The sequence below is a fragment of the Siniperca chuatsi genome, linkage group LG20 (genome assembly GCF_020085105.1).
Source record: "Siniperca chuatsi isolate FFG_IHB_CAS linkage group LG20, ASM2008510v1, whole genome shotgun sequence".
Lineage (NCBI taxonomy): Eukaryota > Metazoa > Chordata > Actinopteri > Centrarchiformes > Sinipercidae > Siniperca > Siniperca chuatsi.
Window position 1 is genome coordinate 15,947,004 of NC_058061.1, and position 15,129 is coordinate 15,962,132.

At 39.7% G+C, this 15,129-nt stretch overlaps 2 protein-coding genes across 4 annotated transcripts in view; one reads left to right on the forward strand and one right to left on the reverse strand.

Annotated features, from left to right (window-relative positions):
* The window catches only part of fam20a (FAM20A golgi associated secretory pathway pseudokinase), a 10,575-nt gene extending 7,743 nt beyond the window's left edge, over positions 1–2,832 (forward strand). For 2 of the 3 annotated variants that reach the window (XM_044179769.1, XM_044179771.1), the window contains exons 7-10: positions 612–792; positions 1,392–1,691; positions 1,781–1,840; positions 1,950–2,832. In XM_044179769.1, coding sequence (XP_044035704.1) covers positions 612–792; positions 1,392–1,691; positions 1,781–1,840; positions 1,950–2,220 — 812 coding nt within the window. In that variant the 3' untranslated portion in view covers positions 2,221–2,832. The remainder of the gene's footprint in view (positions 1–611; positions 793–1,391; positions 1,692–1,780; positions 1,841–1,949) is intronic. The other variant, XM_044179770.1, reaches the window with a different exon arrangement.
* A 1,269-nt stretch (positions 2,833–4,101) lies between these two features.
* Positions 4,102–14,982, reverse strand: LOC122868124 (cAMP-dependent protein kinase type I-alpha regulatory subunit). The gene is made up of 11 exons (XM_044179783.1): positions 14,811–14,982; positions 12,991–13,199; positions 11,615–11,785; positions 11,377–11,468; positions 11,213–11,274; positions 11,067–11,113; positions 10,752–10,910; positions 10,580–10,640; positions 10,219–10,340; positions 8,703–8,784; positions 4,102–6,734 (listed from the first exon to the last, which is right to left on the reverse strand). The coding sequence occupies exons 2-11, from the start codon at positions 13,162–13,164 to the stop codon at positions 6,562–6,564; spliced, it is 1,143 nt and encodes a 380-aa protein (XP_044035718.1). The 5' UTR covers positions 13,165–13,199; positions 14,811–14,982; the 3' UTR covers positions 4,102–6,561.
* Between the last annotated feature and the right edge of the window lie 147 nt (positions 14,983–15,129).

Genomic DNA, 15,129 nt, shown 5'->3' on the forward strand with positions numbered 1-15,129 from the left:
TTATAGTTTAGCCAGCATCCTCCTCTGTGACACCACTGCCAGAGAGTCCAGCTCCACCCTCACAATGTCACTGGCCTTACGGATCAGTTTATTGAGTCTGTTAGCTTCCGCTACCCTCAGCCTGCTGCCCCAGCATGCAACAGCATACAGGATAGCACTGGCCACCACAGACTACATCCTCAGCTGTACACCTGTAGCTTGTGTGGATTTATAGATTTTTTTTCTTCCACTTTTTAATTTCTTTTTTTCCTGTTTCATTTTAAATATTTATGCCAAACAGTTATAAATGTAAGGTGTTTTTATTCCTGGCAAGGTTGAAACAGCATTAAGACCATGTTCAGCAGCAAGGTGACCTGTTTATTTTATATCATGCCTATATCTATATTATCACTTTAATATCTACAGTATGTCTCTATATGTTTGCAAACAACACATATCAGTAAAAAACCTAAGTCTGTCTGTGAATTATTTGGTTCTGGTTTGATGTTTTTCTGGCTGGTGACACAGCATACAGCTGGTGGGAAAGGGGCAGAGCTGATCAAAAAGCATTTAATCGTATGTGAGCAGGAAACTCATTTTGTATTCCACCATTTTGCTATGCTTCCCAACAGCGAACAACACATGTTTCTTTGCCAAGTGCCTATATGTGTGTAAGACCGAATACGCCGTGTGCGGGAGCCCCGACCTGCTAGAGGGCTCCCTGTCTGCCTACCTGCCCGGCCTCAGTATCGCTCCCCGCATCTCCATCCCCAACCCCTGGATACGCTCCTACACCTTCACTGGACGAGAAGAGTAAGATCACAACCGCTCTACACTCAATACTTGATAAACTGTTTTTAAACTGTCTTGTTTGGCTCAATGGGAAGATTGTGGCACTCCAATCCTGACAGGACTTATTTACGGTCATGTCTTTTACTGACTATAATCCAACTGCAGACAGTTGGTGGCCTCTAGTCATATTGGAAATTCTAGTGTTTTCAAAATAAAAGACCAGATTTCCCATAAATCATGTTGATGCTGAATCAAATTGAATGTTTATCTCTTTGGTCAAAGGCATTTCCAATTAAAGATAAAAGAGGTGCTCCCCCCCTTCTTTGCTACACCATCCACTATTTTTGCAATCTATGAAGTCAATTTGCACCACCTCATTGACACGCAACATGACATGCATTATAGAGGCTGAGAGAGGCTGCCCATCTTTGCAATGATGCTGTCGTCTGGTTACATCATTATAATAATGTCTCAAAATATACGTTTAAACAAATATTGCCAGAAAGCGGTTGTAAGGAAACTGAGGAGTCTGGTCAAAAACAACATCCAAATGCAGTAAACAGTTCCTGGATCAGAACTTTTGAATGATGTCATTTATGTCTGTGTGTCTGTTTTTAAAGGTGGGAAGTGAATCCCTTCTTCTGTGACACCATAAAGCAGCTGTATCCCTATAACTCAGGCAACAGGCTCCTCAACATCATAGACATGTCCATCTTCGACTTCCTTACGAGTATTTTATACCACTACCTACTACTATCATCTACTATTCACATGAGCACTAGAACTTTTACTGTCTATAATCTATATATTTCTGTAATTTTTTTTGTCCCTGTTAAAGGCAACATGGACAGGCACCACTATGAGATTTTTACCAAATTTGGGGACGAAGGATTTCTTCTCCACTTGGACAATGCCAGAGGGTGAGACAAAAACGTCACAGAACATTTAATATTATTATTGTGAAAATATGCTTTGTGGTTTCAATATCCTTATCACATCTTGTGCTCAGGTTTGGGAAGCACTCTCAAGATGAGATGTCCATCCTGGCTCCGCTATCTCAGTGCTGCATGTAAGCCTGGCTCTACGTTTGTTTGTGGATTTATAATTGAGGTCTAGTGTCATTTTTTTAAAGAAGCAGTTTTGGGAGGAAAATTAATCTCTCTTCTCTCTGTCCTCAGGATAAAGCACTCCACTCTGTTGCGGCTCAAGCTCCTGGCCCGACCAGATTTCAGGCTCAGCGATGTGATGAGGGAATCCCTGGAGGGAGACCCTTTACAGCCGATCCTGACGAACCCCCACCTCTTAGCCCTGGACCGCAGGTTACAGAAGGTCCTCAGAGTGGTCCAGCGCTGCATCCGGCGGCTGGGCGAGGACGAGGTGATCACTAAGGACTTTGTCAAATCCTCAGCGAGACCTCAGACTGCCACAGAGACGAAAAAGGTCAGGTAGCAGCCTCCTCATAGCTGCTCTTTGTACTGCAGAGGACTTCATGATGAAGCGCAGTCACCTCATGAGCAAACAAGGCTCAGATGGTTTAAGGAACAAGCTATAAATGGACGACGCTGTGAAATCTTCAGAGCAGCTTGTCAGAGACGGAAGGCATCATTTTGTGCAGGTTCAGAACATGAATCACTGCAGGCCTCAAATTCCTATCACAGAGGGAGCCATACTTTTTCATTTCCTTTTGTTTCTCTCATGGTCATAAATTCCCCCAAAGGTACATTTTATGACGGGGCTCTCACTTTTCATGTGCACCTACACCATCAGAGTGGTTTGGGGGTTAATACATTTAAAGGAACAATTAAAGACCAATTTCATATGGAAAATTAGCTGGAAGAGTAAAAATAAAGCAGTAACAGTATCAGGGAATATTTCATTGATACATCAGGCCATAGGCACTCTCTCACTGTCATACACATTCAGCAATGGAGTTAACATTTCTAAGAGAGCTGTGATGCACTGGAAAACTCAAATTAATGCTGGTGAATATAGTGGTTATGGAAAGAAAGCTTTGTGTGTCCACGTGATGTTATAATTATAAAATAAAGTTATTTTATGTGATGACATGGTGCAAGTTTTGAAGAGAAGTTATCACCTGCAAGTAACAGAAGTTTGTGTGTGTGTGTGTGTGAGAAAAGTGCTACCTATTAAACAGCCATTTAGTTTGCTCCACCCCGTTTTCCAGACTTATAATCCTTCTGTCTCATCAGAGTGTTTAAACAGCTTTACGACAGCACTGTCAACTAAAACAGGCAGAGACTAGCTAATCTAAAGCAACTGAGAAATATGTGTTATATCACACCACTGGTAATAATTCTGAATGAAGGCAACTTTTTTCTGCTATAAATCTGAATGTGTTTTCCTCTGTGAACATGTCTAAGCTTTGGTCTTTGTTATTTTCTTTGTTCTCATCCGACAAACCTGATATGTTCCAGGTCTCCATGTGATGTAAAGTCAGACCAATAACCACAACTATTTTTAAGAGATCTTAGAGTTTGCGAGTCATGCCAAATAAAGCCAGACATCTGCCTGACAAAGCAGGCAGGGAGGCTGATAAACAGCAAGATCATAAAATTAAAATGTACTCTCCACCACAGGTAAATACATTCATACCACAGTATTTATACAATATATCTTCATTAAAACCTAGCAACAGGAATAAACATCTTAAACTCCTGTTGAAAATTAAGAATGACAGATTAGGAAATGAAGGGACACAATGAACTTTTCCAACTCCAAATAACTAATAGCAACTATTTTAAAGCATCTAGTGTTGGTGCGTCCCAGAGCCAAGTACAATTGTTAATAATTAAGTTTTTGCTCATTATTTGAAAATATATTCCACTGCATGGAAAAATGACCTAAGTTGTCTAAAGTCATAAAAATCCTCGGAGTGATATAGTGTATTATTAACCAGACAAAGCATGTTGAAAAATAATGAGTTCACAAAAGAGGAATGAGAAAAGGTAAACATTTAAAATGTGGGTACTGATTAAAACATAATAAGACTATTTATGTAAGTGTTGGTGCAGGACCAAACACCAGTTATCATAAGGCTTCTGCACTTAGAGCAGAGAATGTCTCCCCCTGGTGGACAGATGTCATGTTACACTTGTTGTCAGAGCCACTTTACACCCTCTAGTGAGATTGTCTTCAAAATACAATCCACATCATTTAAACTAGTTAAAGTAAAAGCCCAGTTACAGTAATAGGAGGGAATGACTTAACTTGGAGCCAATGAGAAGCATCCTGAACTCGACTCACCATTACAAGTACAGTAACACAACATAAGTCTTAAAAAAAAAAAACGAAACGTGAGACAAAGCTGAATCATTTTTACTTTTTTATTGCTTAAACTGCCATCTGGAACAATCTATACCAAAAGGATAAACATCTTTGCACATACAGGAGGTCAAACTGAATACAGGGTAAAATAGAAAAAGAATGGTCCTCTGATCGCCTGCAGCTGTCAGCGCTGCAGGCCTAACAAACTCACTGAAGGTCGGGCTAGCAGGAGTGACTGACTACTACTGTAAGCCCAGGTTAGGTAAGCTAAGGCAAACCGGGACGATTGCAGTGTGGTTAAAAACATTTTGGACTAAAACCAATGATGCAGCTATTTACATTAAAACAATATTTTCGACAAAGGCGAGTCGAATCCTCGCCCCTAACGGAGTCATGTCCTGTGGATCAGGACAAACAGGATGTGATGGCAATGGACACAAATCCACATGTAACCAAATCCACGAGGATAACCTCAGGGTTAGGGGGGGAACAGATGAAGATGATCAATTAAACAGTAAAGAAAAATACACTCATGTCCATTAACAAAAACTCTTCTCCCTAACCTGACTACCCTGCAATCGGCAACAAAATCAAATCTTTTTGGACGTACAAACATACGTCTCGATTCTAAGCAAGCGCTCTGAATGAGACAACAAAAACAGACACACGACTGGTTCTATGTCATTTCTGGTAACAGACAGTGAGGCAGGAATGAAGAGGAGGAATTGAAGAGTTGAAGAGTGAGCCTATAATCCAGAAGTCAACATTGTGTGATTTGGTAAAGATCTTTAAAAAAAAAAAAAAAAAAAAAAAAAAAGACAGACTTAACATTTTATGCCATCTAAATAGTCATGAAGCAGTTAAGCTAGGGAGTAACAAACCAAATATTTGACAAAAGGTCCTGCTTCTGCACGCAGCTGCAGGGCACGCTTTTTAATACACGCTTCCATTCATACCGGATCACTGGATGCCTAAAACATCATGCCAAGTAAGCATAGAGAACAGATCACAAGCTACTCTGGTGAAAAGACAGCCACCTTTTCAATAGGCAATAAGCAATGACACTAGTTTTAAATAAATATCTGCTCACGCTGCCTGTCAGCTCACCTGCGATGCTTTGATACATAAATACTTCAGATGTCCTGAAATCCATAAACCATCTTGTTTTGTTTTTTTCAAGACTTCACTTCAATAAACCTGTAATTACCCATTTGATCTATTTTAAAAAGTTTTAACCCATGACGTTTTACACAATACAATTACATACTGTTTTGTCAGTTGACAAGAAGAAGCATTTATTTACTTTGTGGCACTGGACACCTAAAATAGAATTTATGGAAAAATAAGTGTTTACAAAAGACAGTTAAACGTATTTTTTTAAGATCACCATCACTCCAAACCATAAGTTTATCATTTAGTCAATGATAATAATAGAACTATGATCATTTTAACTATACTATGATAACATTTTGATTACAAACCATAGCAGAAGAGTGACCAAGTTATTTGGTATATACTAAAAAAATTGAATACTGAAATACACTTAATACTCTTGTTTTTTTCCTTTCTTTTTTTTGTTTTTTTTTTTTCCCTCAGAGTAGTCAAGGCAGTTCTTGTATGGTCATTCTACCGATTACGAGGACAATAAGGGTAATAACTACTTCCTGTTTGGAGCTCCAAATAGTCAGGGAACTGAACACGCAATGCATTTCCACGGCTATGCATCTTTGCGTTGTGACAATAATTAAACATTTGGCACTAGCCTGGTAGCTGCACAGTAAAATGAAAACCTTAAGTTGTGCAAGCTCTCTCGAACTACGCAAAACAAACTCGTCATTGTCTCATCATACCAATCAAAGGTAACCAAAACCAACAAATGAAGCGCAACCATCATATAGCTGAAACCTAAAAACATCTGACAAAGTTTGATGTAATCATATTCTTCCTGCCTTCTACAGTTTCTAGGTTCTGCTCTGCTGTGTATCTAATCAGGCTAACTGACGTCAAAAAGGAAACTCTTTAAGGAGGAAGAAGCAGTCCTCTCTTCTCTTCAATCTACAACATAAATCCGTAACAAATTCACCAAAAGCGCCATGTAAAGGCTGATTGTCCTGTCTCATCAGTCTGAGACCCTAATGTCTTTCAGATCTCCTAACAATCCTGCTTTGTGTTTAAGTCTAAAAAAGAAAGCGTAACCAGCAAATACATATATAACATAGGTAACATGTGATGTAACTGTGCCTACAAGGTAGCGTACAGCAGCTGGTACAAGCGCTGGTGAATGGCTGAAAGTCACCTCTGTGTGACGGGTGGTAACAACAAAATGATTTCCGTGTGTAAAACAAAAAAAAAAAAAAAAAAAAAAAAAGGGAGAAAAGCAAACAGAAATGAAAAAAAATGAAAAGAAAGTGACAAAAAGCAAATTGCATTGGTGGACCCTGGGTCTAAAAAGAGAAAATGAGGGAAAGGGTGGAGAAAGAGGGAGGGTGGGGAGAGACGCCCCCTTCAGACAGACAGCGAGACGAAGCTGTTGTACTGTTGGATGTTACGTTTGAGAATGTCTGAACAGGGACCCAGGACACGCTCGAAGCGAGGCCGGTCCAACTTCACGCACTTCAGGGGGCCGCGGGCGACCACAGTGGCAGCGCGGGGACGGTTCATCAGCAGAGCGATCTCACCTGGAGACCACACACACACACACACACACACACACACACACACACAAACAGTTTAAAATCTCAAATTACATTAAATACATGCAAAGTAACTTTGGATATACAGTTGTATGCAAAAGTTTAGGAACCCCTGACAATTTCCATGATTTTCATTTATAAATATTTGGGTGTTTGGATCAGCAATTTCATTTTGATCTATCAAATAACTGAAGGACGCAGTAATATTTCAGTAGTGAAATGAGATTTATTGGATTAACAGAAAATGTGCAATATGCATCAAAACGAAATTAGACAGGTGCATAAATTTGGGCACCCCAACAGAAAAATCACATCAATATTTAGTAGAGCCTCCTTTAGCAGAAATAACAGCCTCTAGACGCTTCCTATAGCCTGTAATGAGTGTCTGGATTCTGGATGAATGTTTTTTGGACCATTCCTCCTTACAAAACATCTCCAGTTCAGTTAGGTTTGATGGTTGCCGAGCATGGACAGCCCGCTTCAAATCACCCCACAGATGTTCAATGATATTCAGGTCTGGGGACTGGGATGGCCATTCCAGAACATTGTACTTGTTCCTCTGCATAAAGGCCAGAGTAGATTTTGAGCAGTGTTTTGGGTCGTTGTCTTGTTGAAATATCCAGCCCCGGCGTAACTTCAACTTTGTGACTGATTCCTCAACATTATTCTCAAGAATCTGCTAATATTGAGTGGAATCCATGCGACCCTCAACTTTAACCAGATTCCCAGTACCGGCACTGGCCACACAACCCCACAGCATGATGGAACCTCCACCAAATTTTACTGTGGGTAGCAAGTGTTTTTCTTGGAACATTGTGTTCTTTTGCCGCCATGCATAACGCCCCTTGTTATGACCAAATAACTCAATCTTTGTTTCATCAGTCCACAGCACCTTATTCCAAAATGAAGCTGGCTTGTCCAAATGTGTGTTTGCATACCTCAAGCGACTCCGTTTGTGGCGTGTGTGCAGAAAAGGCTTCTTTCGCATCACTCTCCCATACAGCTTCTCCTTGTGCAAAGTGCGCTGAATTGTTGAACGATGCACAGTGACACCATCTGCAGCAAGTTGATGTTGTAGGTCTTTGGAGGTGGTCTGTGGGCTGTTTTTGACCGTTCTCACCATCCTTCACCTTTGCCTCTCCAATATTTTATGTGACCTGCCACTTCTGGCCTTAAGATCTGTGCCTGTGGTCCTCCATTTCCTCACTATGTACCTCACAGTGGACACTGACAGCTTATATTTCTGCGATAACTTTTTGTAGCCTCCCCCTAAACCATAATGTAGAACAATCTTTTTTTTTTTCAGGTCATTTGAGAGTTGTTTTATGCCCCCCATGTTGCCACTCTTCAGAGGAGAGTCAAAGAGAACAACAACTTTCAATTGGCCACCTTAAATACCTTTTCTCATGATTGGATGCACCTGTCTATGAAGTTCAAGGCTTAATGAGCTCACCAAACCAATTGTGTGTTCCAATTAATAGTGCTAAGTAGTTACAGGTATTCAAATCAACAAAATGACAAGGGTGCCCAAATTTATGCACCTGTCTAATTTCGTTTTGATACATATTGCACATTTTCTGTTAATCCAATAAATCTCATTTCACTACTGAAATATTACTGTGTCCTTCAGTCATTTGATAGATCAAAATGAAATTGCTGATCCAAACACCCAAATATTTATAAATGAAAATCATGGAAATTGTCAGGGGTTCCTAAACTTTTGCATACAACTGTATTCTGAAGTTATTCTGAGTGCAGTTCATTAAAAAAGGAAGACAAGTCCAGCGTAGTTGTTGTAATTGTTTTGTAGTCACAAAAAGGGGCATAGTTGTCCTGTGTTTAGTGCCATTAGTGCATTTTGCATTTTTTCTTTAAACTTACAACAATACCACAAAATAATATGAATTAATTAAATGACATAAAAGACTGCTGTGATAATAATTTAGTTCTTACCAAAATAGTCAGATGGTCCTAACCTCCCCACTTCCACAAACTCCTCGTTCTCTGAGCGACGCTGCAACACAGCTGCAGAACCCTGAAAACACACACACACACACACACACATACACAAGTTTGGATCAAGCAGCTTCATCTTCATCTTTAGACTTTAGTCACATGAGCAAACCCATCACCTGCATCAGCGGGCTTTTCTTTTTCTTTAAAAAAAAAAAAAAAAAAGAGCTGAATGACTGAAATGCATCTAATAGTATCAAATAGGTTTTTAAATAATTGGAAACACTATATTACTGTGAGTTAGAAGTCAATTAATCATCTGTTAAGCATTAACTAATCACACAAATCACTGATCATTTCTTGATGGTGAGGAACAGGAATTCCTACATCCTGTATTAATTCATGAAATCGTCATGAACCATGCATTAGTTACAACTTTACTTAAGCATGTGTTTTTTATCTCTATGACACCTCTATGAGTGTTAACAATTCATTTTAAGGGCTCTAGAGTCGTCACATTCAAAAGGCATATTGAGACAACATTTTCAATCAACAAATGATCACATAAAAAGAACACTGAACTGAACGGGTTTCAAAAGCAGAAATACAGACATTATTAGTAATTTAGTGAAATTTTCTAATGCATGTAGGCTCTGTCACAATACTTCATATTTCATCAGTTTAATACCTTTAAAACAACAATAAATTAAGTATTTCGTTTTATGAATTTTTTACACTTTGATCAAATTAAGGCTGCAATTAATAATTATTTTCATGATTGATTAATCTGCAGATTATTGTCTTTATGAATCGATGAATTATTTTGTCTACAAAATGTCAGAAAAATCCTTTTTTAAAAATGCACATCATAATTTCCTAGAGTCAAAGGAGACGTCTTCAAATTGTTTTATTTGTCTTGGCAAAAGCCTTAAACCCAAAGATATCCAGCTAACAATAATGTAACACAAAAAAAGCAACAAATTATCATATTTGAGAAGCTGGAACCAGTATTTATTATATTGTTGCATCTTACTATTTTGATTATCAAAATAGTTTGATTATCAAAATAGTTACAAATTAATTTTATGTTGATCGACTAATCAATTAATCGTTTCAGCTCTAGCTCAAGATACATGTTTAGTGCTGAGGCAAGATTTTCACATCACCACAAGAGGGCGTGTATGCCTGCATAACAAATCGGTTGTAATAGTTTAAAAAGATCCACTGGGTTCCCAACAGCTGAAAATATGTTACAGCAATAAGTCACAAGTGGATCCAACATCTCCTAAATTGATTAAATAACACAACCAGAAACGCTGGACAGCTCAACAACATGAAAAAACTGAAACATGTAACTCATCATGACAGTGTTTTCTGTGACACTTCAGAGTTCAAATGTAAACTTCTGGTAGTGTGACAAAACTAGCGTGTCTGCACATTATAAACTGAATAGAAAAGGTGTGTGCATGTGTGTGTGTGTGTGTGTGTGTGCGGGTGAGGGAAAATAAGTGTGTACCTCTAAGATGATGAAGAATTCATCTCCAGGCTCTCCCTGCACTACAATCTTCTGTCCATCCTCAAACTGGACGGGCTCCAAGGCGTCAGCGACTGTCAGACGCTCCCATTTGTCAAGGGACTCTGGGGGGGGGGTTATGACAACACAGAAGAGAGTATTAAGCTGACATGACAAGACAACCCTGAAAAAAAAAATCTCATTTGAAAGGTTGAACCTGTTATTGGTTTTGTTTTTATGGGAGATATTTTTAAATGCTCTTTCAGGGTATTTTTAATCTCAGCACCAAAACACAAGTAACGTGCTTCTCTTCTTCTATTTTTAAGGTTTGGGATGAGGCTGATATAAAAAAAAATTAACCCACCTAAAATGGACACTTTCCTGAGGAATTCTTCATACATCTTCCTCTTTCTTAAAGTGCTTCCCTAAAGAGAAACATATATTTGTATTAGTGTAATTGAACAAAAAGCCAACCACACTTTAATTAACATTGGTCTTTCTTTGCATTACAGACCCACAGGTACTATAATCCTCACCATAAGTATTCTCCTGTAGCTGTCTCTGTCGATGCCCCACAGCTTCACATTGGTCTTGGCTCTAACTGTGGCCGCCCTTGGGGTGCCGTATATCAGGGCCAGCTCTCCGAAGCTGCCTCCTTCCCCAATGCTGGTCACCCATTCATTGTTCACATACACCTGTCAGATTAGCAGGGTAGAAACCAAGGTGTTAAATTGCAACTGTGACAAAAAAAGAAACCAAATATATTCTGTATAAAGGACAAACATTATGATATTTTTCTTAGTAGTTTCACATTGCTTTCTAAAAATCCCTGACGAGGATCAGATACTTACATCCATCTCCCCTTGGTCGATCACATAGAAATTGTCACCTTCGTCACCTGGGTGCATACAACAATACTGTTAGCATCACACAAAGACATGCTATGAGTTGGATAAATGTTTGTTCGACTAAACACTGAAAAGATCAGTAACCGTACCCTGCAGAATAACTGTTTCCCCTGCGATGTAGGTGACTGGAAACATTGCATCAAATATGTCACTGGAAAGGAACAGACTTGTGAGTTGATCAGCTGAACACAATTATCAAAACTTAATAATCATAAAGACGTTTAAAAAACAAACACTGTTTAAAGACCGCTACCTCCTCTCATTGTCATCAAGGTGTGAGAAGAGCACGTTCTTTTCAATAGCTTTGGCCAAGGCTGCCATCGTCTTGTAGTCTTTTGGAATAACCTTAGAAAACAACACATGTCACGTGTTAAGATGTTTTCACTCACTTAAGAGTTTCAGCCAAATAAAAGTAAACTTTGCATATTACTGATTGTATCAGATTGTTGATGTAGATGTAAGTGTTGCAACACTCTTGTAGGCTTGACTACCTTTCTGACATATGAGGCTGCATCCTCCTCTGTGTAGACCTCTGCGCTGAAGGCTCCTCTCCGCCGGCGACCCTTTACCACAGGGTTCATGGGTGGAGACACCTCCTCATCACGCGAGTCTGAACGGGAACTGCTGGCCTTCTGCTGGTTCTGAATCTGCTTGGCCTCCTCCTGGAGGGGAGGGAGGGGGATGGAGTCAGCCGACTGTCAGCCAACAAGGTTAATAGCTGCTGCAATTCATCTAAGTTAAGTCAAGGGTTACTTATAAAGCACTTTTTGTGCAATAATGTGCTACGCAAAATCCTTCTGAACATATACAGACACATTTAAAATACAACATAAAATAAAATAAAAACCAATAGATAACGGTTTGCAATGAAATCTACATTCAATCAAGTGATCCCATAAAAGCTACTAAAAGTTCCTCCTTAAAATTATCCAGTGTTTTTGCAGCCATTAGACCAAACTGTAAAATAAATCCTACCTTGAATTAAACAAGAAAGCTAGTTATGAACTACTGCATACCAGCAGTAGTTCCAGAAAAACATTAGCAAACAATTCATAGTAGTAGTAGTAGTAGTAATGTGGAATTTCAATTATTGTATGTGCAGTTGTATGTTTTAATTTAATGAAATCGTTTGAGTCAAGGTTCACTAACTTTGCCCAACTAGTTTTTTTTACTGATATTTATAGTAAATGTAGCATCAGGTTTTGAACATGGCTTCTGCCAGCCTGATCCGCAACTTTACATATGCACTTGGGAAGTCCAAACTCTTGGCCAAAGCATGTGTATACTGTATACAAAAATCCTGCATGTACTATTTTTTGTCCACTATGAACGTTGCAGAGTGAGCAAAGTAAAACACAGACCACAGAGACAACTGAAGAGAGAAAAATAATAAAACTGTCAGCATGCTAGTTAGAAAGTTAATTAGCTGGCTTTTAATGTTACAAACAATTTCTAGCTATTGCCATGTGTTTCTTAGCCAAACTGCTGTTCTCGGACACAATGATGAAAAAGATCACAGTTAAAAAGTGATGATGAAAAATCTTTAGCAAACGCATTGATAACATCAGAGAAATATAAAGTGATTCAGGCAAAAGGACTGAGAAATAGCTTCATCAATGACATGCACTGTGTCATAGATGTGGGGGGGTTTCTGCCTGAGAAATAAAAAGGAGATCTAGTCTGACCAAGTGTAAATAAATACAGCTTATCATGGCAAATATTAGCTGGCTTATGAGACAGTAACAGCCAGGTTTAATATGATATAAGTATATAATGCTCAGCTTTCACAGTGTAATGATTTGCTTTCTGTCCACTGACCAATAAGGACAACCAAAAATCACACACACACACACACACACACACACACCTTCTCCAGCCTCTCGAAATACTCCCTGAGGAAGGCCATGGGCCTGTCTGGCCTGGAGGTGCACAGCTGGACAATGCAGTCCTTCAGCAGCTGTTGAATGTTGTGTTTCTGCACGTACTGCTCACACTCCCTCAGGCTCCGCTCCTCCTCGCTGCTCGTACTTCCAGATGCCATGACGACAACCACAACCCTGCTCTGTGACCTCTAACCTTTGTACCGGAGAGAGTGGACAGTAACAGGGGAAAAAGAGGCATGATTTCAGACCATCACTGTACAACATGGATTCACTGGAAGACCAGAGAGCAACAAAGAGTGTCTGTGTGTCGTGATGAGAAATGGACAGACAGAAAACGTGAGAATGTGAGAAAAATAGAACCAGAGTGAGAAGGCACAGAGAGATGGGGTGTTGAGCGCTTCTAAGTCTTAGGAGTGAAAACTGGTCATATGACGGGATCACACATATCTGACTACAGACAACAAACTAGGGCAGGCACACTGTCTGTCCTGGGTTTATTTACTCAAAACAATGAAACTTTTTCACCAGCCTGAATGAAGCCCTCTATGAGAGAGACAGTATCATACACAAGGCCTAATTTTAGACTAATGGTTAAATGAAGGCCAGTGAATCAATCCACTGTGAAACAGACTAAAACCATAAGAGCAAGTGCACTTGCTTGGGGTTTCAACATTTCAGGTCACAATACTGCTGCTGAGAAAAATAGCCTGACAGATCCCAGATCATGTGATCAGCCACTGTGATATAAGCTTCTTCAGATAGCTCTGAGCTTGATCTAGCTGTGTAGTCTAAAACAGGAAGGCCTCTAAAGCCCTGCTGTAACCAGCATGTGCATTTCACATAAGTAAATGAGTAAACAAGTTCTGTGAAGCAAGCAGACCAATCCATCCTGTCCCTGCAAGTGTACCATGCATGTGCATCAGTATAATAGGATTCGGATAATTTCTAATCTGACAAGGCCCAGGGGAGATTACTAGCCATGTTATCAAAGATGAGGCTGGCACCTCCTGTATGCAACTAACTACACTAGTGGTGGAAACTTGGCAGGCTTGCTTTAATCTAAATCTACCACAAGAATAACTAGGTGATAAATGATACTGTTTTCGGACCAGGTGTTATAAATTAAACTACAGACAAGACCCAACAACAGGGCTCTTCTGCCTCATATTATCAGTAAGTCTTATTTAGTTAGAAATATCTGAGTTAGTAAAAGTATATAATGAATATGTTAATTCTCTAATTCAGTTACTGAGCTGCAGCACCATCTCTGCTGTCTACTAAGAAGCGGGGTGTCAATTAAATTAGAGAAAACACTACGATGCACAAATGACCTTGCTGAACAAGTGACAACGGAGTATGCGCGAGGATACATGATAAAAACGCATCTAAGGGTCTACAAATTGAGTTAATGCAATCGCCTTTGGAGACAGTGTGAAGCAAATGCCCTGTCTGTAACACCGTCTAGGTCAGGAAGGCTTCATGAGGAGGCTGACGGCTGCAGCCAAGTAACTTACAGCAAGCACAGTCATGTTGAAATAATACCTACCCTAAATTTTAATAACCAGTAGACACCAAATACAAATGAATAATAAGTGTGTTATACTTTTGCTTGACTATCTATGGCCTACGTTATGTTAGAGAGTGTCTAGTTTGATGCCTAGCTGGCTAGCTCCGTGCAAAGGCAAAGCTCTCTTCAAATGACGCCATCTTGAGTTCTATCATAAACAAACGAGAGACGGAGGAAACAAATTTCACCTATCCAGAGGTCATATGATCCATGAACTGAAAAAACGCTAATACTCACTAGAAACTGTAAATTCCTGCCGAGCCCTTCGATAGCGACTCGGGATGGGTGATATTTCTCAAAGCGTACAGTTACCAGATCCTCCTCGCTTCGATTTTTTTTCGCGAGCCCTGGACCGCTGCCCCACCGGATACGGCTGAGAACCAATCAACAGCCGTCACTGACGTCAATTCTCCTCGTTCTGACATGTGAGCCCGTAACCCCTGGCAACCTTAAAGGAGACCGCACGGAAACCGTGACGTCAAGGAAATAGTTCAGAAATGAAAAAAATCGATTGATATCTGAATCAAAATTAGCCTAATAACAGGAATCTCTCTGT